This window comes from Bolinopsis microptera, chromosome 2 (assembly GCF_026151205.1).
Source record: "Bolinopsis microptera isolate Bmic1 chromosome 2, MBARI_Bmic_1.0, whole genome shotgun sequence".
In the NCBI taxonomy this organism is placed as follows: Eukaryota; Metazoa; Ctenophora; class Tentaculata; order Lobata; family Bolinopsidae; genus Bolinopsis; species Bolinopsis microptera.
In genome coordinates this window covers 4,391,490-4,418,426 of record NC_087073.1, presented here as the reverse complement: position 1 = coordinate 4,418,426, position 26,937 = coordinate 4,391,490, and the positions used below count along the sequence as shown (strand labels likewise).

Sequence of the window (26,937 nt, the reverse complement as noted above, 5' to 3'; positions counted from 1 at the left end):
CTGGGTCCTCCTCCTCCTCTTCATCCTCCTCCTCTTCCTCCTCGGTCCTCAGTCCTCCTCCTCCTGGGTCCTCCTCCTCATCCTTCTCATCAGTCCTCCTCCTCCCCAGTCCTCTCCCAGTCCCCCTCCTTCTCCTCCTCCTATTCAGTCCTCCTCCTCCTCCTCCTCCTCCTCCTCAGTTCTCCTCAGTCCTCCTTCTCATTTCTCCTAAGTCCTCCTCCTGAGTCCTCCTCCTGAGTCCTCCTCCTCTTCCTTCTGAGTCCTCCTCCTGAGTCCTCCTCCTCCCTCTCAGTCATCCTCCTCAGTCATCCTCCTCAGCCATCCTCCCCAGCCATCCTCCTCAGCCATCCTCCTCAGTACTCCTCAGTCCTCCTCCTTCTCAGTCATCGTCAGTCCTCCTCCACAGTCCTCCTCAGTCCTCCTCCTCCTCCTGGGTCCTCCTCCTCCTCCTCCTCCTGGGTCCTCCTGGGTCTTCCTGATCTTCCCCAGTCCTCTTCCTCCTCCCCTCCTCAGTCCTCCTCCTACTCTTCCTCCTCGTCCTCAGTCCTCCTCATCAGTCCTCAACAGTTCTCCTCCTCCCCAGTCCTCCTCCTCCTCCTGGGGCCTTTTCCTGGGTCCTCCTCCTGGGTCCTCCTCAGTCCTCCTCCTTCTCAGTCCTCCTCGTGCCTCCTCCTGAGTCCTCCTCCTCCTCAGTCATCCTCTTCAGTTCTCCTCCTCCTCCTCCTAGGTCCTCCTTCTGGGTCCTCCTCCTCCTCCTCCTCCTGGGTCTTCCTGATCCTTCTCCTCCCTCTCAGTCATCCTCCTCAGTCATCCTCCTCAGTCATCCTCCTCAGCCATCCTCCTCAGCCATCCTTCTCAGCCATCCTCCCCAGTCCTCTTCCTCCTCCCCTCCTCAGTCCTCCTCCTACTCTTCCTCCCCGTCCTCAGTCCTCCTCATCAGTCCTCAACAGTTCTCCTCCTCCCCAGTCCTCCTCCTCCTCCTGGGGCCTTTTCCTGGGTCCTCCTCCTGGGTCCTCCTCCTGGGTCCTCCTCCTCCTGGGTCCTCCTTCTCCTCCTCAGTCCTTCTCCTCCTCCTCCTCAGTCCTCTTCCTCCTCTTCCTCCTCCTCCTCCCTCTCAGTCATCCTCCTCAGCCATCCTCCTCCTCCTCAGTCATCCTCCTCAGTTCTCCTCCTCCTCCTCCTAGGTCCTCCTTCTGGGTCCTCCTCCTCCTCCTCCTCCTGGGTCTTCCTGATCCTTCTCCTCCCTCTCAGTCATCCTCCTCAGTCATCCTCCTCAGCTATCTTCCTCAGCCATCCTTCTCAGCCATCCTCCTCAGTACTCTTCAGTACTCTTCAGTACTCTTCAGTCCTCAAAATGTTTGTCCGCTAATGTCCACCAATGTCCGCTAATGTCCACCAATGTCCATCCAAGTCCGCCAATGTCCGTCCGGGTCCGCCAATGTCCGTCCGAGTCCGCCAATGTCCGTCCGAGTCCGCCAATGTCCGTCCGAGTCCGCCAATGTCCGTCCGTGTCCGCCAATGTCCCAAAAAACACGTCCGTTGTCTCATAGAATCCAAAAAGGACAGGACATAGGCGGACATAGACGGACATGACACCCCCCCCTACAAAGTATTTGAACAAACAAACACCATCATTACCATAAAAGTGTAACCTAGTGGATTTAACCCCACCGAAATCCTTTGTGAACATGCTCTCAACCAATCTTCTCACCGTCGCCCAAGTCATACCACCGCGACTGATAAAGGTTTGATGGTAGCTACTGATTATACTGATGTAGTGCTGTTTTGATGGGGCTCCGATAAATAATTGATGATCTGGATAGCTCAGTCCGTTTACAAAGAAATCCTCTTGGGAAGGAAGCAGAGGAAATATTGAGATGAAAAGGGAGCAACAGATCATTCCAAGCAAACAAAGAAATAATTTGGCTGTTTTAAACATTGTCAAAGACCTAATTCCTGATATTCGTCTGATTGTAAACACTCTGTTCAAACTGAGAAATGTCATTGCAAAGAGTGAAATATGAGACCCAAATGAACTCAATACACCAAGAGTTGCACAGGAATTGCTAGTGAGCCAGTTATATCTTTCTTTGCAATAATTTTCTTTAGTCTGATCGTTTACAGTCGCTATTACCACAAGGTATGAACCAACAAGTAGGTCACCAAAAGATATCATGATCACCATTGTTCTGTTGATCAGTTTTACTGGACTTTGACAACCATACAAATCGATGATTGATCTGACAATAATGATCAAGTTCAGTAATATAGCTGTTGATCCTATCAACCAAGCAAAGAACGGTAAAGCTTGACCATTTATTGCATTAATTTTTATTTGAAGTCCCGACATGTTGCCACATTCATCAGAAAAATCTGAACAGTCAATCTGTCCATCTTGAAGTTTAGTGATTGGTATGATCTCACCATTGTCACATTTAAAACTATTGAGACAGTCTGCTTCGTCTGATCCATCTCCACAATCGTCTACAAGGTCACAAACTCTTTCATACGTTATACAAAATCCATTATCACAGGCGAAAAGATCACTATGGTATTTGCTTTTTCTTTGCCTTACTATGGTCAAATAGGAATTGTTTGCGAGAGTGAAAAATCGGTTGTTGATTATGTTGTGACATGAATCGTGACGTACCTTTCTTAAAATGCAATCGGCGTTTTGACAAGCCCCTAGACAACTAAGATGAACATACATTTCTCCAAAAACATGTCTGCAATCATACTTGGTGTTATTTGGAAGAATCACAGGTTGGGGTGATACTCCAAATGGAACATCAGGAGATATGTATTCCTGTTTTATCATGGGAGAAATCTGTCTTTCCAAATCATATAAACCTGGAAGTATATGACCAATCCTCAGTTCATTCCTGTACATGAGAATGTCCCTTTTTACATCAGCTGTAGAACGAGAAGCTTTACAAACGGCCTCTTCTTCCGAACAAGAAATTACGCTATCACAAAGGTTGCTTAACTCGACGAAATTTTTGTTCTGGCAAAGAAAAACTTCGGAGCAAGGGTTGTTCAACTCAGTGTAGCGTTTTTCTATGTTGTTTCCGCAGAGCTTCCATTGAGACGGGTCTTCATCAATTCCATTTCTACAGTCCTCCACTCCATCCATAACCCAAGATAAAGGAATATTGTTCTCTTGATGTTGTCTGTACGACAATTTTCGCTGGCAACTTTTCTTCGTCATCGAGCACAGTTCTTCATTCTCATCAAGTCCTGAATTACAGTCTCGATAACCATCACAAAGTTGGTGTTTGTGTAAATGACAACCTCCATCAGGAGTCACACAGACATTCTCCATTCCATCATCGCACAAAGTGGTTCCTCTGCAGAGAGCATACTTGGACACAAATGAATCATATCCATCAACTTTACAGATCAGAGGCGAGTCTAATGCGTGAGAACAGTTAAGCTGATCGATGTAGTTGCTACATACTTCAAATCTTGGATTCGGAACTGTGCAAATGTTTTCAGGAACAAGGGATACTCTTTTCGAGCCTAAGAATTCAGAGTTGAAGCAGTGTTTTGTTGAACTGCAGTTCATTTCGTCATATCCTTGTAAACAGTCTTCTATTCCGTCACATATAGCCCCAGGAGGTACATATTCGCTTAAATGGTCACCAATTAAAAATCTAATTCTTTTGCTGTAGAAGTTATTCTCACACTCTTTTCCTGAGATTATTTGGTCGGGTTTGCATTGCGTTTCATCTTGACACAAAAAGCAGTCACAGGTTCTATCACAAATTTTATCAGAATTAATTCTTTCGATTTTGCTATATTTACACAATGAGGTTTCATTTGAACATACTTCTTCGTCAATCTCTGTATTCAAGCAGTCAAGAGCACCATTACATGTAGTCAACATGTCGCGCATCCACCCACCACGATGTTGAATAAAATCCTTCCCGGATTGTGATTTGTATTTTGTCGAGCATATAAAAGACCCGCACACTATTGGAGGATCTTGTGCTATCCTATGCTCGGAGCAAACAGGAAATCCACAGAACTGATAAAATGTAGGGTCATTTTCACAGACGTCCGTGAATCCTATTTCAAGACATCTTTCAGGGTCAGTAGGATACGGTAAATACATTTTATCAGAATGTGGACATTTGTAAGAAGGTCTTCCTTTGATAAGGCAGCCCATTTTTAGAAATCCCTGAACACTTATTACTGAGCACTGTTCTTCTGAAATGTTAAGATAAATTGTGTATTTCAATATAATATAATCAGCTGAAAAATAATTTATTGCATGATTGTAAAAGAGGTTTTCTAAAAATTAAGATTCTCTGAATCTCAATGATGTTAATTACAAACCTTGAAAAGAGACTGAGAGACGGGAACAATACCATATTACCATTAAAACCGTGCAAAAACGTTTCATTCTTTCCATTAAGTCTTTGGGATAGTTTGTAGGAGTTTTTAAAGTCTTTAGAAGTTTTAACTATTTTCAAACAATAACAATGTAAACCGGATAGGGGTTCAATGAAAAGGAGATAATGTTATAGGTTTTAAGATTCGTTGGAAAAGGGTGAATTGTAACTCCCCGTTGGTATAGCAAATTCAGTTCATGAAGGCACCAACAAATAAATACAATTGTCAAGATGGACAAATAAAGATATTTATCTGCGGCCAATAGATCATTACTGACGAGAAATATATCATTACTGACAAGAAATAGATCATAACTGACGAGAAATAGATCATTACTAACGAGAAATAGATCATTACTGACGAGAAATAGATTATTACTGACGAGAAATTTATCGGCACTAATAATCTATAGACTTCTCATATTTTTCCATACTTTATCAAAGAGACCACTTGTGATCTCTTTGTCTAATCACCGTGCTGTTACATTCTTATGTCGTGCCATAAATCTTCACGGTATCGGAGCGAAACATTCCCAAATAGTGATTCGTATTTGTTAGCAGAAAAGTACAAAGATACTCATTGAGAAATGGAAGCAGTAATCGATAACCATTAAAACTGTGCAAAAACATTTGATACTATCCATAGCACATAGAGTCTGTACAAATAGAACAACTGAAATCTTTTAGAAATCTAATTTTCCTTCTGAGTTACTAAAATGTGCCAACTTTTTACTGCCACCAGCTCTTGACCATCTGTTCTAGGATAGATGTAACTGAAAGGAAAAGAAACAATTGAAAAACAGTTTGTATAAAGCCACTATAGAGCCTTAGATGCCAGAGTGGGTCGTCTTACAACTTGAGGCACGAAGAATGTTATATTAATTAGATCACACCAAGAGCTGGGAAGCGATAAAGTATTTAAATAATAACGACAAACATCTGGAAATTTTGTGGCTTAGACTTTCGTGGTGACGAACAAAGAAATGATCAGTGGAAACTTTTTCGGCTGAACTCTGAAGGGATTGTTTTTTCTCATGAATTATATCGTAAGGTACGATAAACATGATAAAGCCCTGTATGATAAAGATCTTTCTGTATTTTTGAGCCCAGATGTCTTACATCTTCTCTAATGATTTCTATAAATTCAGATGATAGTTTTAATAACTCATGACGGTGCTAAATTATATCACCGAATTTTGTACAGATATCTTTTGTTGAAGAATCTTTGTTTCATACACTCCGCCGCATCTGATCTCCATAAGAGATATAATTATCGCGTCACATGACAAGCATAAAAATAGCCAATCTTTTATTGTCCAAACTCGCTCATACATTACTAAAAGTTACAACTGTAAATACTCACGTTACCACCTTCAGGAGTGTATTTGAGGAGGTGTTGGTGGTACACACAGAAACTCTGGAGGAACTGGAGCTCCTGCTCTGCACTGCTGATGATGTTATTGATGAGTTTGATCTGAAGTTAGCGGACCGGAACACGTTTGAGTATTATCACATAACCTTAGCTGGCCAGCACAGTGAACTGTTCATAACGCTTGTTATAAAGACTAAGCACATTCCTCCCTCACTTCCCGCCCAGCTCGATCTACAGGTTGTTTATAGAGTTTGAAACCCTCCAATTGATTTAGTTCAAATTTATCATCTCTGCATTGGAATACAACTAAACTATTTGTATTCTTTACTTTTATAAATCAATTTGTTGCCGACTATCTCCCAATAAAACTACAACATTTGCAGGTGTTAGTTCAGTACCTGGAAACACCAATAGACAGGCCCAGGGAGGGGGTCGTTATTGTCGGGAAGGACCACTTTGAGAATGCCTATTCCCACATCTCATTCAATGTCCATGATAAGGTACTAGCTGTTATTATCATTATTATTGCGAATTAAATTTCCAGCTTAATTTCTTGGTGCAACCCTGGTCAAGCTTCACATTCTAACAATTATTCTCTAGATTGGTGAGATGCTAACTCACTTAACTCCCGGTACAGGTGCAGCTGAGTACCCCACAAGGACCCTCAGATCAGCCACAATGGTATCACACCTTCCTCTTTAGAGCTTGCTCACCTAACCAAAACATCGGACTCTTTCTCTTCCACCAACCCTTCATCAGCTCTCAAAACGTTAGCGGACATCACGTGTTTTTTGTTTTATCATATCAGGCGTCTGTTTCGTTATTAAGTGCCCTTTAATCCAGTGACACCTTCTTTTAAAATCTCAACACTTATTTTACTTCGGACATTCCAACAGCCACATTGTTACACAAGTGTGTAACCAGCCAATTACAGGAAGCCGATTTTACGGTTAAGGTAGTGTGTACCATACTTTCTTCGCCCGAGACTTTGCTGCAATGGGCAGCTCCTCATTTAACCCTCACACCCGATTTCTCGAGTATTTGGCTGAGTGGACCGGGGGCTGCATAGACCACTCAGGCTCCTTAGCTGAGCGTCGACGACGCTCACCCCACAGCTAGTGACAGAGTCGGGTCACGACTCACTAGCAATGCCAGGCAGATTAACCAATTGAGCCACTAAGCCTGTCTTTTTCATAATTTGTAATTTATTTTTCAGTCGCAGTGGGTGCTGGGAGATAAAATAGGAGAATGTTCCTTATCATTGGACGATAAGCTGATACAACTTCTCAGAGATAACGAGCACGGGATATGTTTCACTAAAGTACCACTTATTTCTGTCCAATCAGCCCTCTTAATCAGGATATCTTGTAAACTAGGTTCGTGGGCTCTGCTAATGTTTATTTTTGCTAATGTTTTTTATTTTTGAATATCATACTTTCTCCTCTATAATATCTTGAACTATTATTTCATGCCTCACGTAATACAGGGTGGCCCAGAAGTAACTACCCACACGCAACACTGTAAATAACTCACGTAATTCGTATCAGAATTGCTCAAAAATCTCAGAGAATATAGAATATAGATATGGTTCAAACTTAGATGTCCTGAAAATTTCGTAAAATTTTATCAATTAGAGAAGGTGAGGCACGCCACTCCCTTTTTTCACTATCATCACCATAACTCAAGGACGCTTTGAGCTAGGAACTCCAAAGTTTCTAGACACATTTGGTTTGATAATTGAAGTGCTTTCCCAAAATTTCAAGTTGGTTGTTTACAAGTAAGCCGAGTTATGACCATTTTACCATTTTGCTAGGTTACAATGTCATGTCGACCAATATATTACAGTAGCAGGGAGGCCGGAGGGGTTGAGTGTGCACTTCACTGCAAAGAGTTTTTTGCTACTGAATCGGGTTAAATAGGTTATTGGCAACTCAAATCACCGAGGGGCACATGTTGTGTCGCTAGTCCCAAGGCTGTGGAGCCACGCCCATATTTCATATTAAGTGCATATATGGGAAATGTGTATCTCAGTTTGAAGGTCTCAGAGACTCGAAGTTAAGCGCAGGGGAAGAAGTGCTCCATGTATACAGCACCTGCCAATCCTTCAACAAAATAAAAGGTCGATATCAACATGATCCTCTTGTAGCTTCTTAATGATTTGTACGACACTTCAGAAGGTTTGGACATATACGCTGTCGTATCACACAGAGAGATTACCGAATAATCTCTAAAGCTGAACAAAAAGAGATTACCCTGCCTACGGATCCTTTTCTCATTCATTTTTCTCGAAATTCTCCCTCCAAAGCCAAAACTCGGTAAAAATTCGCTGCAAAGTCTCAGCAAGGTTGAGGACTTTCTTACTGCTAATTACACATTGCTTGCATAATTGTTTGGCTAATTTAAACCGTAGATAGAACGAATTTTCATGATTTAGAAGCATGCTTCAATTATTAGTTTTTTTGGAAGCACACAGTTTTTCCTTGAAATAGGGGTATAACGAAAGAGGAAAGATTTAATCATTTGCGATATTCTTAAGTGGATAAAATTGGGTGCATCCAATTAGTGATACAATTAAAAAGGCATTTACAAAAAAACTGTTTGAATTCAATAGGTAGAAAATCAGAAAATGAGTAGTATAATTCAATATCAGAGAAGACAGATCCATTATTTTAAATGTACCAAAACATTGGCTGAACATTAAAAACTTCAAACAACAAAAAGTACAACAAAATTAATTAATAATGACAAAAAATCATTACACGTCATCATGAAAATTTCTTTTTAGCAATTTTAGCATTTAAATGCTCACAGCTCAACATAATTGGTTCCCTAAATTTTTCTGAAAACTTCATTCGAAACACTTCAAAAATAAAAATCATTTACAAACGTTTAGAAATCAGCACGAAAAAGAACAGAACACTTTTGTAAGACAGAAAATAATTACAAAGCATCCTTAGGGTTTGCTTTTAAGAGTCAATGTTCTTAAATCTTTATATTCAGCGACTCAAACTGAGGTATCTAAAAGACGTTTACTAGCCTCACCCTCTCCACTTAGGGTCTGGAGGCCAGCATCTTTCTCGAAACTATCTGAAACTCCGCCATCCTCTCCACCATCACCTCCACCATCCTCTCCACCATCGCATGCAGCTTTCTTTGTATTATCCTTAGCCTCACCACAGTGAGTGAGACCGAGATAAACCAAAACACAGACAATGCAGAACAGAGCGAACATGATGACGACAGTGATCTTAATTGCCGAGTCCCCATCAATTAATAATTTTGTCATAGGAGCAGAGAGAAACATGATCAACCCAAAGCCACAAATGAACAAAAATTTGATTGGGAATCTTTTGGGAATGCGGTTGCACATTTGCGGCTGTAAAGTGTAGGCCAGTAGGATCAGGCATGTTGAGGAAATGATGTACAAAATCAACCATGACCATCCTTGGTATTTGAACACATCAGAGTTTGTACCGCAGGGGAAGAAGTGCTCCATGTACACAGCACCTGCCAATCCTTCAAAAACATAAAAGGTCGATATCAACATGATCCTCTTGTAGCTTCTTAATGATTTGTACGACACTTCAGAAGGGTTGGACATATAAGCTGTCGTATCCCGCAGAGAGATTACCCAAAAATCTCTAAAGCTGAACAAAAGGAGCAGAAACCCCTTTCTGACCTTAGCTGTAGGACTGAGCTGTTTTTCTTTGAAGACAGGATCTTTGGAGATAACTGTAAAGTTAATGATGAACCAAATTAAAGTAAAAAATATGATCCATCCAACATTGAAGAAATGGTTTGGAGTAGCTTGCATTAGACTCGCATGGAGGAACAATCTAGACGGGATCATGATTAAATATGTTAGGTAAAGCAGAGTGGAGGCTCCGCCTGACATCTTTGGGGTTAGTGGGTCTAATTTCCTAAATGCCCCTTCAAGTGAAACTGTGCTTGCTGGCATTTTAAGAAATGGGATAATCATCGAAATGATCAGATACCACGGTGCACTTGTTTGGATCCCTAAAAAGTTTTTTTGTCCTTGGAAAAACTCATATTTGTAAGTAAAAGTCTGCAACTTTCCAAAGCACACAACAGTGCTGTTAGCAAGATGTTGTGATGCATTATCTGCAGTGCTATCATCTTTGGGCGACAATGCTTCGGTGGCGATGTTATTGAAATAGATCTGAAAGAGATAAAATTGTACAATCAGCTCTGGTATCTGCTCTGTAATCATGAAATACTGGTTAAGTACCTTCTGTGTCGAATTCTGGCGGATAACAGTCCGAATCTTCGATGGAGAGTGCATTAAGACCATCAGGCGGTCGACCACTGGTCGCATCTGACATGTTGTAAGGATGTTAAATAGTAGAGCTCTCTTCTTTTCACCATCTTTCATCTTAAACGGACAAAATAGTCGCTGAAAGAATTTCTTGAGACATGTTTTACTGTAGTTAAGGGACGATTCTTCAATCCAATCTGGATCATCTTCCTTTAGTGCAAATCTACCAAGACTGACTCGAAGACGCTCCTTTTCCGCTTTGTAGAGCTCAACACTTGACCGATAATTTTCATGAATTAGAGTAGAAATCGCCAAAGCAATCATGAATCCTCCCAGCCTTTGTGAAAATCCTTGTAGAGATTCAACCCCTACTTTAACATCCAGAGCAAAATCAAGTAAATGAGTTATTGCACCTGGAATAGGAAAAAGTAATGTGGTGATGCCTCTCTCACTACATTTGTGTAATTCCAATTTTTTAGCAATCCAAATCTCCCAGCCTTTGAATAATTTCCTCACCTGAGTACAGCATCCTTTTTCCTTCTTGAAATACGTATCGTTAATATTCATTGCCATGAGCTGAATGTCACTACATTTTTCACCACTGTCCACTGTTTGTGCTAAACTTGTGATCGTTCTCTTAAACCCTGAGTAAAGCTGTCCATGCAGGGCTTTTCTAAGAAATTCCTTCTCTGATATCTGGCAGTCTGCGTTAGCTTGCAATGTTAAATAAACAAGCTTCATTACCGCGATAGTAGCAGTATGATCACTTTTGGTAATTTCTTGCATATTGACAAATATCTCAACTAAGGGTTTGTACATGAAATCTTTATAGAAAGTATATCTAAGATCATCATCGTCGGCATATTTATGCAAGCCGACAATTATTAAGTTAAGAACTGCTGATGCAATCGTGAATTTGACTACATCTTGTTTATCATCAGAACTTGAAAAATCCTTGATTTTGTCCTGAAGCAGCGCCAGAATTGACTGATTCTCATGGCTAAATTCGAGCAGAATCTTAAGGTTTCTGGTATTTTTTCTTTTTGTGGTTTATGTAAAGAGCCGTCACTTTCTGTGTTTTCTTGGGTTGAATCATGATCCACTTCGCATAATACAGCTTCAATTGCTTTTACGAGGCGTATTGATGGTTTGAAGATCCCTTTGATGTAATGCTGGCAGATTGTTCCGTTGAACTCCTTTCTATAAGATCACAGACTATCTCGAAAATGTTATTGCCAGCGCTGTCTTTTATGTCCAAATCGATTGTTGGCAGAGAGAGCAAATAAAATGCGACATCCACGTTTACGTGCTCAGTAGCTGCCAATAGAGGAGATCCTAAGTTGATTTGAATGGATGGGAATTTGCAGAGGGCTTTTGCGGTATCCACATCATTATTGGCTGCTGCTATGTGTAACGCAGTCCTATCTTCACTGTCCCTGGCGTTTACGTCAATATTAGAGAATTCTTTTAGTAAGTAGTTAAATTCTTCCAGATCACTAAGCTCCGCTGCAATATGGATAATTCTTTTTCCTCTGTATTGCTCATTTATATCGACTTTGGTGCCGAGAAGTTTGTAGATGCACAAGAGGAAGTATAATGACAAATTCTCTGAATCTGCTGCCAGTTGTAACGGATCAATGCCACTGTCGTTTTCCCTGCATTTGACACCATGAAGGGAGCAGATGCGCCTTGCTGCATCAAGGTTGTCTTGTTTCACAGCGAAATGAAGCAGTGTGTCCCCTTCTTCGTACGACTTGTTAATATCTATCTCTTCCGTCGGTAAATTTTCCACCAGTATCCATAAGATCGGGTAAAGCTTTTTCTTAACAGCAATGTCTATTGGAGTTAGACCTTCGTTGTTTTTGACGTTTTTCACATTTGAATTTTGGCATATCAGTTTTACCAGCTCAATATCATTTTCGTTCACTCCAGTATGAAGATTTGTTGCCCCTTTTGCATCTGTCAAGTTCACATCCTCATTATTTATACCCATTTTTTTCACAACTGCATGAATCAAATGCTTGTGATTTTCTTCAAGAGCCAGGATTAGGGGAGTTGATCCAGAATTGTCTCCTATTGAACATACGAGTTGGTCCACATTATCGACTAAATGATAAGCTGCTTCAGATTGTTTTTCTTTCTTCGCCAGAAGAAGAGCAGAAACTAGCATCAACGCAGTCCTTCTGGCTCTATCACGATAATTGACTTCTACCCGGTCATCAGATGTGAGGGATTTGATAACCTCGGTGTGTCCTGCTTCTGCTGCATGCATCAACGCAGTTTTTCCGGCTTTATCACAATAGTTGACTTCTACCCTGCCATCAAATATGAGGGCTTTGATAACCTCAATTTGTCCTGCTTTTGCCGCATACATAAACGCAGTACTTTCAGTCTTATCACGTTGGTTGACATCTACCCTGCCATCGAATATGAGGGATTTGATAACCTCAGTTTGTCCTTCTTTCGCTGCATAGATCAACGCAGTTTTTCCGAACTTATCACGACAGTTGAGTTCTACCCTGTCATCAGATTTGAGGGCTTTGATAACCTCAATTTGTCCTGCTTTTGCCGCATACATTAACGCGGTCATTCCGACTTTACTGCGATGGTTTAATTTTACTCGGTCATCCGTTGTGAGGGCTTTGATAACATCAATTTGTCCTGCTTTTGCCGCATACATTAACGCGGTCATTCCGGCCTTATCACGATGGTTAACCCGGTCATCAATTGCTAGGGCTTTGATGACCTTAGTTTGTCCTGCTTCCGCCGCATGCATCAACTCAGTTCTTTCGAACTCATCACGATAGTTTAGTTTTTCCCGGTTATCAGTTGTGATGGCATTGATGACCCCAGTTTGTCTTGCTTCTGCCGAATACATAAACGCAGTTCTTCCGGACTTATCACGATGGTTGACTTCTACCCGGACATCAGTTTTCAGGGCTTTGATAGCCTTAAATTGTCCTGCTTTTGCCGCATAGATCAACGCAGTTTTTCCGAACTTATCGCGATAGTTGACTTCTACCCGGTCATCAGTTGTGGGGGCTTTGATAACCTCAGTTAGTCCTGCTTCTGCTGCGTACATTAACGCGGTCCTTCCGGCTTTATTACGATAGTTGACTTCTACCCGGTCATCAGTTGTGAGGGCTTTGATAACCTCAGTTTGTCCTGCTTTTGCTGCATGCATCAACGCAGTTTTTCCAGCTTTATCGTAATAGTTGACTTCTACCCGGTCATCAGCAATGAGGGCTTTGATAACCTCAGTTTGACCTGCTTTTGCTGCATGCATCAACGCAGTTCTTCCAGCTTTATCACAATAGTTGACTTCTACCCGGTTATCAGCAATGAGGGCTTTGATAACCTCAGTTTTTCCTGCTTTTGCTGCATGCATCAACGCTGTTTTTCCGGAATTATCATTAACATTCACATCAACTTTGTCAATTTTCAGCAAGAATAAAACTAGTTCGACGCTACCTCCAGATGCTGCAAGATGAAACGGTGTTACCATAATATTATCCTTACTGCTCACCAAAGAAGCATTATTGATCGATCCATTGCCGAGAAGACACTTAATCAACTCTAACGACTTGTGACTCATCACGGCATAATGTGAGATATTCAATCCGTAATCGTCCTTTTCTGAGAAAACATTTTTGTGCTGACATACAATGTTTACTATGTCTATCATGTCATTTCTATTAACCTCTAAAGCGTACATCAAGGCTGTCTTTCCCATCGAATTCTTGATTTCTACATCAATGTCAACTATTTTAAAAAGATTTGAAATCAATTCCTTACTGGAGCCCCGTTTGATTGCCATATGTAAGGGTGTCATGCCGTGTGGATCTTTAGCGTTAACTAATGAGGTAGCAGCCTCGGTCGGTATACTCGACACAAAGATATTCTACAGTTCTCATAGAGGCTTTCTGCACTGCATGATGTAAGATATTCCACCCACTGTTATCCTTCAAATTGATATCAGATCCGAGATTCAGTAGATGCTTAACCATTTCTATTTTATCAGTCCATGCCGCGTACATAATGGGTGTCCTATCGTATTTGTCCCTAACGTTTATATGCACCAGACAATCATTTACTAACTTGATGTCCCCTTTTTGAGCAGCCTGGTGCAGTGTAGTAGTACCATCTTTTTGCACCTCCGACAGTAGCTGTTCTTCCACATCATCAGCCATCTTATCTTATCTCTCCTAAGGTATGAAAAAAAGTTAGCGAAAGTAAGAAAATCTTATGGTATTGCTTGGGTTATAAACCATATTCAGTTGAAGTTTATATATAACTAGACTGCAAATGTCAAATAGAATATAAAATGTATTATTATCTACTACTAGAAAGCCTGTGGTCACAGGGAGGAAGCTAATACAGTATTCTATGAAAGTTAATTTGTTATCGGCTATAAAGATACAGCCCATTAAAATGTAACCCGCACTGAACACAACGTAATTAAACTTTAATTTTGATATAATTGCGAAAAGCTTCACTCAGTTTCAGAAGCTCTTTCCAGCTATCTCAGGCTGTCTTCAGCCCCCTCTAGTTACCTCAAAATACTTTAATTTCAAACTTTATACGTATAACCATCTTCTTATGTAGCTACCACAAGTTGGGCTTAGTTCCGGTCCCGGTCAATGTCAGCTTATATATTGGAAATCCTGGTCCCTGCCAAAATCAGCTTATATATTGGAAATCTCAGTCCCGGCCAAAATCAGCTTATATATTGGAAATCCTGGTCCCTGCCAAAATCAGCTAATATATTGGAAATCTCGGTCCCGGTCAATGTCAGCTTATATATTGGAAATCCCGGTACCGGCAAAAATCAGCTCATATATTGGAAATCTCGGTCCCGGTCAACGTCAGCTTATATATTGGAAATCCCGGTCCCGGCAAAAATCAGCTCATATATTAGAAATCTCGGTCTCGGCCAATATCAGCTTATATTGGAAATCCCAAAATTCGGCTGTTTGGCCGGCAGAAAGCCTGGATTTTTATTAAATGTATTTTTCGAGAATACTTTCGTAAAAATGTGGGTCAGTTATCGAGGGAATATTTTAGGAAACGATCCATTAATACGAATCCAAACAAACGAATCCATAAACAAAGGACTAATGATGTGAAACTGGCGGGTTTACTACTACTACTACAGCCTCAAGGACCAGACAACGTTTACGAAAAAGAAATGTAATGTACACTAATAATCAGTGGCGTAACTTAGGGCCCCGCAGACCCCGCTGTGCGGGGGGGGGCGCCGTATAAGGGGGGCGCAATTTTCCTGAATTTTAGGCCCTTTCACTGAAAAAACGCCTTGTTTGTGTATTTCCCTGTCCAATTTAGCGTTCGGTAGACGCGAAAAAAATATTTGGGGTCCCCTTTTTTGCTTCAGGGGGGCGCAAAAAGCCTTAGGGGGGCGAGAAAAAAAGTACCCGACCTTTTTTTTTTTTTTTTTTTTTTTAGGGACACAAAAAATTTTAGGGGGGCGCTTTTTGTCACTGAGCGGGGGGCGCCAACAGGCAAAGTTACGCCACTGCTAATAATATGAATGGTTAATATATCTGTAATCCTACACACCTAATAACATAAGAAAGATAATATTAAAAGGATTATACCCTTATGATAAAGAAAAGGCACGCACAATGTCATGTCGACCAACTGTTGCTAGGTCACTGTTGCTAGGTTACTGTTGCTAGGTTACTGTTACAAGGTCACTGTTGCTAGGTAACTGTTGCTAGGTTACTGTTGCTAGGTCACTGTTGCTAGGTTACTGTTGCTAGGTTACTGTTGCTAGGTTACTGTTACTAGGTCACTGTTGCTAGGTTACTGTTACAAGGTCACTGTTGCTAGGTAACTGTTCCTAGGTTACTGTTACTAGGTCACTGATGCTAGGTCACTGTTGCTAGGTCACTGTTGCTAGGTCACTGTTGCTAGGTTACTGTTGCTAGGTCACTGTTGCTAGGTTACTGTTACTAGGTCACTGTTGCTAGGTTACTGTTACAAGGTCACTGTTGCTAGGTAACTGTTCCTAGGTTACTGTTACTAGGTCACTGTTGCTAGGTCACTGTTGCTAGGTCACTGTTGCTAGGTCACTGTTGCTAGGTCACTGTTGCTAGGTCACTGTTGCTAGGTTACTGTTACAAGGTCACTGTTGCTCTGTTGCTAGGTCACTGTTGCTAGGTCACTGTTGCTAGGTCACTGTTGCTTGGTCACTGTTGCTAAGTTACTGTTGCTAGGTCACTGTTGCTAGGTTACTGTTGCTAGGTTACTGTTACTAGGTTACAATGTCATGTCCATCAATAGGCAGGGTATATGGAACGTTTGAAGACTAAGTCCTGTAAACAACAAAAATGTAGTAAGAAACTTATACATTAACTGGACGTATATTCAGATGTTAACAGATGTATAGTACGTTAAGTGTTAACTGAGTATAAATAACGAGGCGGATTATCTAGTGCACTACTACTAGTAGTAATCCATAGTAGTAAAATATGGCCAAGTTTTGTACTAACCATCATTTTATATCCTTCTTTCAGTAATAACGTCACAAGGACTGCTCCTTATTTAAATATTCTTTTTGACAATTTACGATAACGTGGTAAAAATATTGCTCCGGTAGCCAGCTGAAACCAGGGGATCATTCTCAGGAACTGAGAATTGTGAAATTTAAGTCTCATGAGGTGGAACTACTCAACAAAAAAGTTAGACTTAGAGCACGTTGGAAGCGACACTGTAGATCTATTTTGGTATTGTGTAAATGTTATTTTAATAATATGTACATTGATGTACAATTTATTTGAAAAAATGTAGGAATACAAGTGTAATTTAATACGACAAGTTGACTGGAAACTAAACGTTCGAATTCGAAACCAGATTTTAACGAAGAGTAATGGTTGCAAGTCATAGGTGCCAGAAAGGATTTTAACGAAGAGTACCTAATGGTTGCAAGTAATATCAGAAAGGATTTTAACGAAGAGTAATGGTTGCAAGTCATATCAGAAAGGATTTTAACGAAGAGTAATGGTTGCAAGTCATATCAAAAAGGATTATAACGAATACTCCGAAAAGGAACGTGTCGACCTCCCCAAGATCGTGTAAATTAACACACCGTGTTCACACGGCGTGCTAACTCACGGAATTATTACATTCTCGCAGTCTCAGTATAAGCCTTGCATCATAATCTAATTATCTGACACTGGACTCTGGTCTTTAAGGGGGAATCTGTGACAAACATAAATGGAAATATGTGACCAATTCTACAGGGTGGGCCAAAAGTCAGTACCCATACGTTGGCCTTTATAGCTCAGTCACTGAGTGCCCAATTTAAATACTTCTTTCTGGTATGACTTAGTACCACCACTGGTTCGAGGAATTTGTCAACTCGAAAAATATTCGCGTTCATTTTTTTCAAATGGAGGTTCATTTTCACATTTATTTGATAGTTTGGATAGTCGGATCAAGCTAAATGTTATTGAATTGTGTTTGGCCATTTGAATTACGTTTGTCCTGAAAGAATTAGAACTGTAGCTTCTCAGATGACCGAGATATGAAGCATAACGAGTTTACTCATTACGTGTGATCAGGTGATTGGTTTACCTAATCACGTGATAAGGTGCCCCCGTTAACTACCCCGTTAAACATTATGGGAATTGTTAAGGGTGCCCAATTAAGGTGTCGTGTCACGGTGTCACATAATCACCCAGTCAATATTGTTAACGAGATACAGAAAATGCTTGATAACTTCGTCATTTCTAATCCGTTTTGCCTCATGTTTTCAGATCATATGCAACATTTGATAATCTACCGTCTCTTAAAAAAATTAGGCGTTCAGCATGTTCAGAGAAAAAAATATAGGTGTTTGAATATTGAATGGGCGTGGTCTAAAATATTCGAATTTTCAAATTTCGACGACGGAATCCTCGAACCAGTAAGTACAGTATGCCATCTGCAAAGCAACAGCTCTCAAATATAAAACACGGCGGAGCTATTAAGGCCAACGTATGGGTACTGACTTTTGGCCCACCCTTACTTTTTTTCTACTTCCTATTTGGTTAGAGTTTCTTCACGTATTACGTGAGCTCGATTATGACCATTTGAGTCCCCTCCCCTCCGCAAGCCACTTTGTTCAGAAATAGCAGTAAACCCTCTCCCCTAACCTTACTTTAACGTAGTATGTGAACGATCACTTAATTAATTAGTGGGTAATTATCAGCTTATACATTAGAAATCCCGGTCTCGGCAACAAGCCGGGAATTTTATTATACATATTTTTCGAGACTACTTTCGTAAAAATGTTTTTGTTTCAAAAATTGATCCGATATTAAACGTTATTTATTCATTTGAAACGGCAGACCGTTTCTTAGACGTCCAGGACTGGGTGAGCTATCGAGGGAATATTTCAGGAAACGATCCATTAATACGAATCCAAACAAACGAATCCATAAACAAGGGACTAATGATGTGAGACTGGCGGGTTTACTTCTACTACTACAGCCTCAAGGACCAGACAACGTTTACAAAAAGAAATGTAATGTACAGTAATAATATGAATGGTTAATATATCTGTAATCCTACACACCTGATAACATAAGAAAGATAATATTAAAAGGATTATACCCTTATGATAAAGAAAAGGCACCGCACAACGTCATGTCGACCAACTGTTGCTAGGTCACTGTTGCTAGGTTACTGTTGCTAGGTTACTGTTGCTAGGTCACTGTTGCTAGGTCACTGTTGCTAGGTTACTGTTACAAGGTCACTGTTGCTAGGTAACTGTTGCTAGGTTACTGTTACTAGGTCACTGTTGCTAGGTCACTGTTGCTTGGTCACTGTTGCTAGGTTACTGTTGCTAGGTCACTGTTGCTAGGTCACTGTTACTAGGTCACTGTTACTAGGTCACTGTTGCTAGGTCACTGTTGCTAGGTTACTGTTGCTAGGTCACTGTTGCTAGGTCACTGTTGCTAGGTCACTGTTGCTAGGTCACTGTTGCTACGTCACTGTTGCTTGGTCACTGTTGCTAAGTTACTGTTGCTAGGTCACTGTTGCTAGGTCACTGTTGCTAGGTCACTGTTGCTAGGTTACTGTTACTAGGTTACAATGTCATGTCCACCAATAGGCAGGGTATAGTAGGAACGTTTGAAGACTAAGTCCTGTAAACAACAAAAATGTAGTAAGAAACTTATACATTAACTGGACGTATATTAAGATGTTAACAGATGTACATTGTATTGTACGTTAAGTGTTAACTGAGTAAAAATAACGAGGCGGATTATCTAGTGCATTACTACTAGTAGTAATCCATAGTAGTAAAATATGGCCAAGTTTTGTACTAACCATCATTTTATATCCTTCTTTCAGTTACGTCACAACGACTGCTCCTTATTTAAATATTCTTTTGGACAATTTACGATAACGTGGTAAAAATATTGCTCCAGTAGCCAGCTGAAACCAGGGGATCATTCTCAGGAACTGAGAATTGTGAAATTTAAGTCTCATGAGGTGGAACTACTCAACAAAAAAGTTAGACTTAGAGCACGTTGGAAGCGACACTGTAGATCTGTTTTGGTATTGTGTAAATGTGATTTTAATAATATGTACATTGATGTACAATTTATTTGAAAAAATGTAGGAATACAAACTTGTAATTTAATACGACAGGTTGACTGGAAACTAAACGTTCGAATTCGAAACCAGATTTTAACGAAGAGTAATGGTTGCAAGTCATATCAAAAAGGATTACAACGAATACTCCGAAAAGGAATGTGTCGACCTCCCCAAGATCGTGTAAATTAACACACCGTGTTCACACGGCGTGCTAACTCACGGAATTATTACATTCTCGCAGTCTCAGTATAAGCCTTGCATCATAATCTAATTATCTGACGCTGGACTCTGGTCTTTAAGGGGGAATCTGTGACAAACATAAATGGAAATACCATGATAATAATAAATGGTATGTGACCAATTCTACTTACTTTTTTTCTACTTCCTATTTGGTAAGAGTTTGTTCACGTATTACGTGAGCTCGATTATGACCATTTTAGTCCCCTCCCCTCCGCAAGCCACTTTGTTCAGAAATAACAGTAAACCCTCTCCCCTAACCTTACTTTAACGTAGTATGTGAACGATCACTTAATTAATTAGTGGGTAAGTATCAGTTTATACATTAGAAATCCCGGTCTCGGCAACAAGCCGGGAATTTTATTCTACATATTTTTCGAGAACACTTTCGTAAAAATGTTTGTTTCAAGAATTGATCTGATATTAAACGTTATTTATTCATTTGAAACGGCAGACCGTTTCTTAGACGTCGAGGACTGGGTGAGCTATCGAGGGGATATTTCAGGAAACGATCCATTAATACGAATCCATAAACAAAGGACTCTACTAATGATGTGAGACTGGCGGGTTTACTACTACTACTACAGCCTCAAGGACCAGACAATGTTTACGAAAAAGAAATGTAATGTACAGTAATAATATGAATGGTTAATATATCTGTAATCCTACACACCTAATAACATAAGAAAGATAATATTAAAAGGATTATACCCTTATGATAAAGAAAAGGCACCGCACAACGTCATGTCGACCAACTGTTGCTAGGTCACTGTTGCTAGGTTACTGTTGCTAGGTTACTGTTGCTAGGTCACTGTTGCTAGGTTACTGTTACAAGGTCACTGTTGCTAGGTTACTGTTACAAGGTCACTGTTGCTAGGTCACTGTTGCTAGGTTACTGTTGCTAGGTCACTGTTGCTAGGTTACTGTTACTAGGTCACTGTTGCTAGGTTACTGTTACAAGGTCACTGTTGCTAGGTAACTGTTCCTAGGTTACTGTTACTAGGTCACTGTTGCTAGGTCACTGTTGCTAGGTCACTGTTGCTAGGTCACTGTTGCTAGGTTACTGTTGCTAGGTCACTGTTGCTAGGTTACTGTTACTAGGTCACTGTTGCTAGGTTACTGTTACAAGGTCACTGTTGCTAGGTAACTGTTCCTAGGTTACTGTTACTAGGTCACTGTTGCTAGGTCACTGTTGCTAGGTCACTGTTGCTAGGTCACTGTTGCTAGGTCACTGTTGCTAGGTCACTGTTGCTAGGTCACTGTTGCTAGGGTTACTGTTACTAGGTTACAATGTCATGTCGACCAATAGGCAGGGTATATGGAACGTTTGAAGACTAAGTCCTGTAAACAACAAAAATGTAGTAAGAAACTTATACATTAACTGGACGTATATTCAGATGTTAACAGATGTATAGTACGTTAAGTGTTAACTGAGTATAAATAACGAGGCGGATTATCTAGTGCACTACTACTAGTAGTAATCCATAGTAGTAAAATATGGTCAAGTTTTGTACTAACCATCATTTTATATCCTTCTTTCAGTTACGTCACAACGGCTGCTCCTTATTTAAATATTTTTTTGAACAATTTCTGATGAAGTGGTAAAAATATTGCTCCGGTAGCCAGCTGAAACCAGGGGATCATTCTCAGGAACTAAGAATTGTGAAATTTAAGTCTCATGAGGTGGAACTAGAATGAGGCTCATTGATGCACGCTAGCGAAAAACTCCCGATGAGATCACTGATTCAGATTGGGTGACGAAATCACTGATTAAGTGCCGAGATCACGTATCCGCAAGATCTTCAAAGGGTCATAACTCGATTAAATTGTAAACAACCAACTTGAAATTTTGGGAGAGCACTTCAATTATCAAACCAAATTTGTCTAGAAATTTTGGAGTTCCTAGCCCAGAACGTTCTCACTTTATAGTGACAATGGTGAAAAAGAGGGAGTGGCGTGCCACACCCTCTGTAATTGATGAAATTTTACGAAATTTTCAGGAAATCTAAGTTTGACCCATTTTTATATTCTCTAAAATTTTTGAGCAATTCTTATACGAATTACGTGAGTTATTAAAGGGTTGCGTGTGGGTAGTTACTTCTGGGCCACCCTGTATTATGTCTTTATGTGCTAAAGGGTTTTCTCTTTTTAACAGGGGTAAGTCCACCTCTGACTCCAAACAACATCCCTGACACAATGCTAGAGTGGGGGAGGCAACGTGAGACGGTTGTTAGACCAGTAACCAGACAACAGCTTAACTCTGAGCCTGGTGGTGTGGTCACTAATTTGGTCACTAATTTGGTCACTAATAATGACAGTGTGGTAGCTGAGCCCAGGGAGAGAGGATATGATAAAGATAGTCTGGCACTTCCTGATCACTCAGCTATACTACAGGTAATGCTATGGTGTGTACTCTGTGCAGTGACTTCAGGTTATGTTCTGACAATTATTTTTAATTGTCACTAACTTGTTAACTTGTTAACTCGATACTTTTATATTGCTTGTTAAGCCTAACTCGTTACGATACACAATACATGAAAATAATCGAACTCAAAACTTCAAATTAAGAAATTTTAAAGATCTAGTTATTTGAAACTAATTAAAGACTTTATCACTTTGTAGTTGTTACAGCGTCACGCCACACCGCAAACACAACAAGCCGATAACAGTAGCATACACTACGACGACAGTAAAGATAACAGTGCAGAGTACATGACTAAAGTAATAGAACAGCAAGCTAACGAACTCAGGAAATACAGGTATTTTAGCTGGCAGTTCCGTTAATTGATGTTTTGACACGTGACAGTGATTCTAAGTTGTATCGGTCAATGCAGGAACGTTTTTGGTTAATCGCTGCCACGTGTTAGACAAAAGACGGATCACCTACCAGTTACCCAATACCCATCAGTATCATGTTCTTGGACGATTTATAATTCAACTTTATTTCTAGTGTTTTAAATAATGGACTAAGTCTGAATTAATTATAATTAAGGGACGCAGTACAGAAGATGGGTAAAGACATTATGGCCTGCAGGGACTACATTATAGCCCTGAAGAAAGACAACACCAGATTGAAGAGTGGGCTCTCAAAACTCCAGCAACCAATCCACGATGTCTCTCTTATAAATGTTCCGAAAGACGATCTGATAAAAGAAGTCATACGTGCTAGACGAGCACTACGAGATCAAGTAATCAGCTTAATTCAAAATAGTCATGCATAACGTCAGGCTTACTTGTTGGATAGTGTTTAATAAAGTATATCTAAGCTGTCTTCGTGAGACAATGTTATGAAATTACTAGAATTGCATCTTATCTTTAGCACGGATTAAAGATAACTTTTAACTGATCAGCATTCCTCTTGTTGTATAGGTGGAGGATAACAAGGACTTGAGTGATACGGTGTCGTCTATAAAACTTAAGTTTGCCTCGTTTGAGACTGAACGACGTGAAATAAACGAGCTGAGAAGTGCCCACACATCACAAAACCAACTACTGCTGAAACTTCAAGATAAGGTTATTATTTTATGTATTGACAAAATAACAATTCAAATTCTACTCATAAATTCAGTAAAAATTTATTGATAGCAGAAATATTAACGATTTAATTGTGAATCATTAAATTGTAAAACCCACACTCAAAACGAATTTATTCTAGTTTTTACAATGAAGTTACAATGAATGGAAATTGTTACATTCCAAGTGAAATGCCGCACACATTGACAACCCCTCCAGGTGAAAGTAACGAGAGTACTGGAGAGGACTTGCAGAGACCAAGAGAAAGTTATAGAACAGCTGGAGGGAATGTTACAAGGAACCCACATTGATCAGAACACATTCCGGAACAGACCAGGCACATTCCACAACAGACCAGCTCTATTACCCCCACCCCCACCAGTCACTGATACCGCTTTAGCAGTACCAAAATTAGAACCTGTCTTTCTGGGGAACTCGGCTGATTCTGACAGTTTCGAGAACATTCCAGCTGAAACTTCTTTAAAACTGAAAGTAAGAGCGTTGGAGAATCAGTTGAAGTTCTCACAGCAGGCTCATCAAGATGAAATGACCAGACTTGCGGCTGATAAAATGGACCTTCAGTTACATTTAGCGAGATTAAGACGCTAAATCACATGAGCCAGTGAATGCGTATAAGCCCCAGTGGTTACATTTAAAATCAAAGTGTTTTGTAACGCGCGACGCAGTTGAAATGACACAAATGCATCTTTCTGCAGTTAGTGCAATATATTTCGTGCCGCGCCATGCGCGTCTGCATGTGCCCTGCTCGCGTGATATTAATAGGCTAAAGTGTAACTCGGACCAGCCATTAAGCCACGCATTAGTCATTATATACTAGAGCAGATGAGCAGAGTCAAGAACATTCCCAAAATTTCATTAATTTAACCACATCTGGCCCACTGTCTGCCAAACTTGACCCCCTGAGTCATTTTCGGATCAAACCGAACTAATGTAGCAGCACTTCCCTCTGCCAAGATCCGGCCCCCTTCCACCAGACTCATTTTTCTGATGGGTCTAGTGTCAATACTGAGATGACGGGAGTAGTAAGAGTCAGTTGAACCAGCAGTTGCAGTCACTGAGTTGTTGCAGAAAGATGGTCTTCTTATCCTGAAGGAATAAAATGATAGTAATGCTATAAAAAGTACGTGAAATGTATACCCAGAATGGAATAAGCAGACACACAACGCCAACATATTCAAGTTTCATTTCAGGGTAAAAAAGAGAACCTGTTGAGACTAGTTGGTGTTGAAATGTCACTAGAACTTCCAGTGGAATTGCGTCTAATTTGGCTTATCCTCGGTATCATGCTCATTATTGTGAACCTGCACTCCCAGTCCAGAGATATGAATATCACCGGTCTCATTGCTGCTCCAAATCTGAATAACAGCTGAAATTTGTCCAGTTATTGCGTTATCAAGTTTTGATGTTTTTAAACTATAATATGATGTTGCAGTGAAAATGATTTATTTATTTGTTTGAAACTCAACCATTTTTTAGACTTTTGTTACAGTTTAAAATTTAAGTGTAACATGTCATACAAACGTGTGCTTGATAAGGAAAATTTAAAGAAATTGTATAAAACACAAATGGTTCTTATCTTTATAGTTTATGGCTATTGAATTCGTAATAACATTCTGTTTTGTAACCTTGACGATGGCAAAGTGCAATGTGTGAGGCAAATCCCCAGTGAACCAAGCTCTGATAGAGTAAGCGTAGGCCCCAGCTGTTGACCAAAGGTAGATCAATGTTACTAAAGTAAACATGTAGCAACTCTGTAAATAAAAAGCTGTCAACAATTCCATTAAAATAAGGACAGATTTCAAAGAATCCCCCGTCAAGATCACAAGTCATAACTGCTGATAGTTGGATAATATCCGGTCATAACTGCATATTATTAATTTCGAAACTCGTCATGATTTACTCTTCTAATGTACATAGAACTGTAAGTGGCTATTACCTTGGTTCTATTTAACCGGTCGTTGACGATATCTTTATCAGTTTCTGTTCTCAGAGCTACAATGTAAGTTTTGGCGTAAAGAGTAATGATGGGAACCAGTGGTAATGGTAGTGTTATGAGTATATCTATCAGCGGATATACAGTTTCTCCTATCTTGTAAAATGGACACCTGAATGGTATTTATGTGAATGTCAAATGTTCATATTCATTTGCAGATATCCACAGTTAACTAACAAATTTGTCAGTGAAAACTGTGCAAACACGCTGGTTGGTGCGTTCAAATTCCCATTTTAATCACATCAAAGAATTTATGAAAATGTTTTAAAACAGGTAGTTTTCTACGTTTCAACCTGCTAGTGACAAATGAGAGTCCAGGAAGTCCCCAACCAAACTGAGGTACCATGCTCATTACAAAGGACGTTATCCAAGTTCCACTGAGTATCCATAACGACCTGATAAATACCATGTAAAGTGCTGAATAAGTGTTTGCCAAGAATGTTAAGGATGCTTCTCATTTTATTCAAGCACTGTCTGCGACGTACTATAAGATCAGAAAATACTGGCCTTTAAGATGGGAAATATCTTTAAATCTGTAAAATTACAAACCTTTGAAGGGAGAGTTGACCTTCCCTGTACCTCCGAGGGTTTACCACGAATATGTACCTGTCAAGAGCACACAGCGCTAGAGTGAAGACAGAGCACGTGACCGAATAGTGGTCTAGGGAACTCGTCACGTGACAGATTGTTATTGGTAATGCCTTCTTATCTGGCGCTCTGAGGATATAGAAACTCAGAAACTGTGGCCAATCTTGATAATGTTTTACTGCTCTTAAAACCAATCATCAAATTAAATTTCATTCAGGGAGAAACTTTGTTCTAATGACATATCATGTAATAAGATGGATTAAATAGTGAGTATTTAAAATGGATTATTCTGCAGTTATTGATATCTACCGTCCTGACCCAAGCCCGATTAAACTCACAGACTTAAAGCAGCGGCTACAAAAGTGACGATACCAAGAATCAGGTCATTAATAGTGAGATTAGTGATGTAAACGTTGTGGAGATGTTTGAGTCGTCTCTTCACGAAGAATGTGAATATCAGGACGAGGTTCGCTAGGGTAGCAACTATTCCCGTGATGAAGAGACAGATTGTGAAGATGTAGGGGTGGGCAAGTTCTTCTGCTCTTGGGTTACCTGGAATTGAAAATGTACGCTGATATTGTGAGGTCCAGGACATATTAGCTGCGATATGAATACTTGGAAATTTCAAATGCTCATCTGATTTCAATGAAATGAGAACAGCACTGTACAAATACAATGAACATATTCCTAGCATCCGAATATATCCCTTAATCTTTGCAGACTGACCTCTGGTAACATTGTCCACTGACTGAAACTCCGAAACATTAATATTGAGTAAAGAGAACAAATCTACTTTCTTGTACATGTTGAAGCTCTTAGTCTTAAATCAAAGGCGGCAAGTAGCAAAGTATAAATAAAATAACTGCACGCAACCACATACCAACTGGGCTTTCAGGAAATCAGAATTTTATGCTAAATGAACTAATGATTTAAGATAAGT

The 26,937-nt window shown here is 40.1% G+C and overlaps 3 protein-coding genes across 3 annotated transcripts in view; 1 reads left to right on the top strand and 2 right to left on the bottom strand.

Moving 5' to 3' along the window:
* Nucleotides 1–25,020, top strand: part of LOC134811236 (uncharacterized) — a 27,006-nt gene extending 1,986 nt beyond the window's left edge. The window contains exons 3-11 of the mRNA XM_063818003.1: nt 5,772–6,003; nt 6,150–6,266; nt 6,404–6,535; nt 6,983–7,142; nt 22,038–22,276; nt 22,505–22,641; nt 22,875–23,070; nt 23,252–23,395; nt 23,615–25,020. Of these exons, the coding sequence (XP_063674073.1) occupies nt 5,772–6,003; nt 6,150–6,266; nt 6,404–6,535; nt 6,983–7,142; nt 22,038–22,276; nt 22,505–22,641; nt 22,875–23,070; nt 23,252–23,395; nt 23,615–24,004 (1,747 nt within the window). The 3' untranslated portion in view covers nt 24,005–25,020. The remainder of the gene's footprint in view (nt 1–5,771; nt 6,004–6,149; nt 6,267–6,403; nt 6,536–6,982; nt 7,143–22,037; nt 22,277–22,504; nt 22,642–22,874; nt 23,071–23,251; nt 23,396–23,614) is intronic.
* Nucleotides 8,394–14,160, bottom strand: LOC134811186 (serine/threonine-protein phosphatase 6 regulatory ankyrin repeat subunit B-like). Its single transcript, XM_063817934.1, is given in 2 exon segments — nt 8,394–13,918; nt 13,920–14,160. Coding segments are annotated over 2 exon segments (2,907 nt in total). The 5' UTR covers nt 14,080–14,160; the 3' UTR covers nt 8,394–11,171.
* On the bottom strand, nt 24,676–26,937 carry LOC134826712 (probable G-protein coupled receptor 101). The gene is made up of 7 exons (XM_063839202.1): nt 26,724–26,937; nt 26,336–26,549; nt 25,959–26,126; nt 25,703–25,804; nt 25,353–25,521; nt 25,042–25,167; nt 24,676–24,771 (listed from the first exon to the last, which is right to left on the bottom strand). Exons 1-7 carry the CDS (start codon nt 26,800–26,802, stop codon nt 24,676–24,678), a joined length of 954 nt encoding a protein of 317 aa, XP_063695272.1. The 5' UTR covers nt 26,803–26,937.

What these genes read in the sequence shown, in the direction of transcription:
- LOC134826712 (XM_063839202.1), bottom strand. Translation starts at nt 26,802, where the DNA reads ATGTACAAGAAAGTAGATTTGTTCTCTTTACTCAATATTAATGTTTCG. An exon ending in AGTGGACAATGTTACCAGAG is followed by an intron (nt 26,550 to 26,723) that starts GTCAGTCTGCAA and finishes TTTCAATTCCAG; the next exon opens with GTAACCCAAGAGCAGAAGAA. An exon ending in GGTCAACTCTCCCTTCAAAG is followed by an intron (nt 25,805 to 25,958) that starts GTTTGTAATTTT and finishes GGTATTTATCAG; the next exon opens with GTCGTTATGGATACTCAGTG.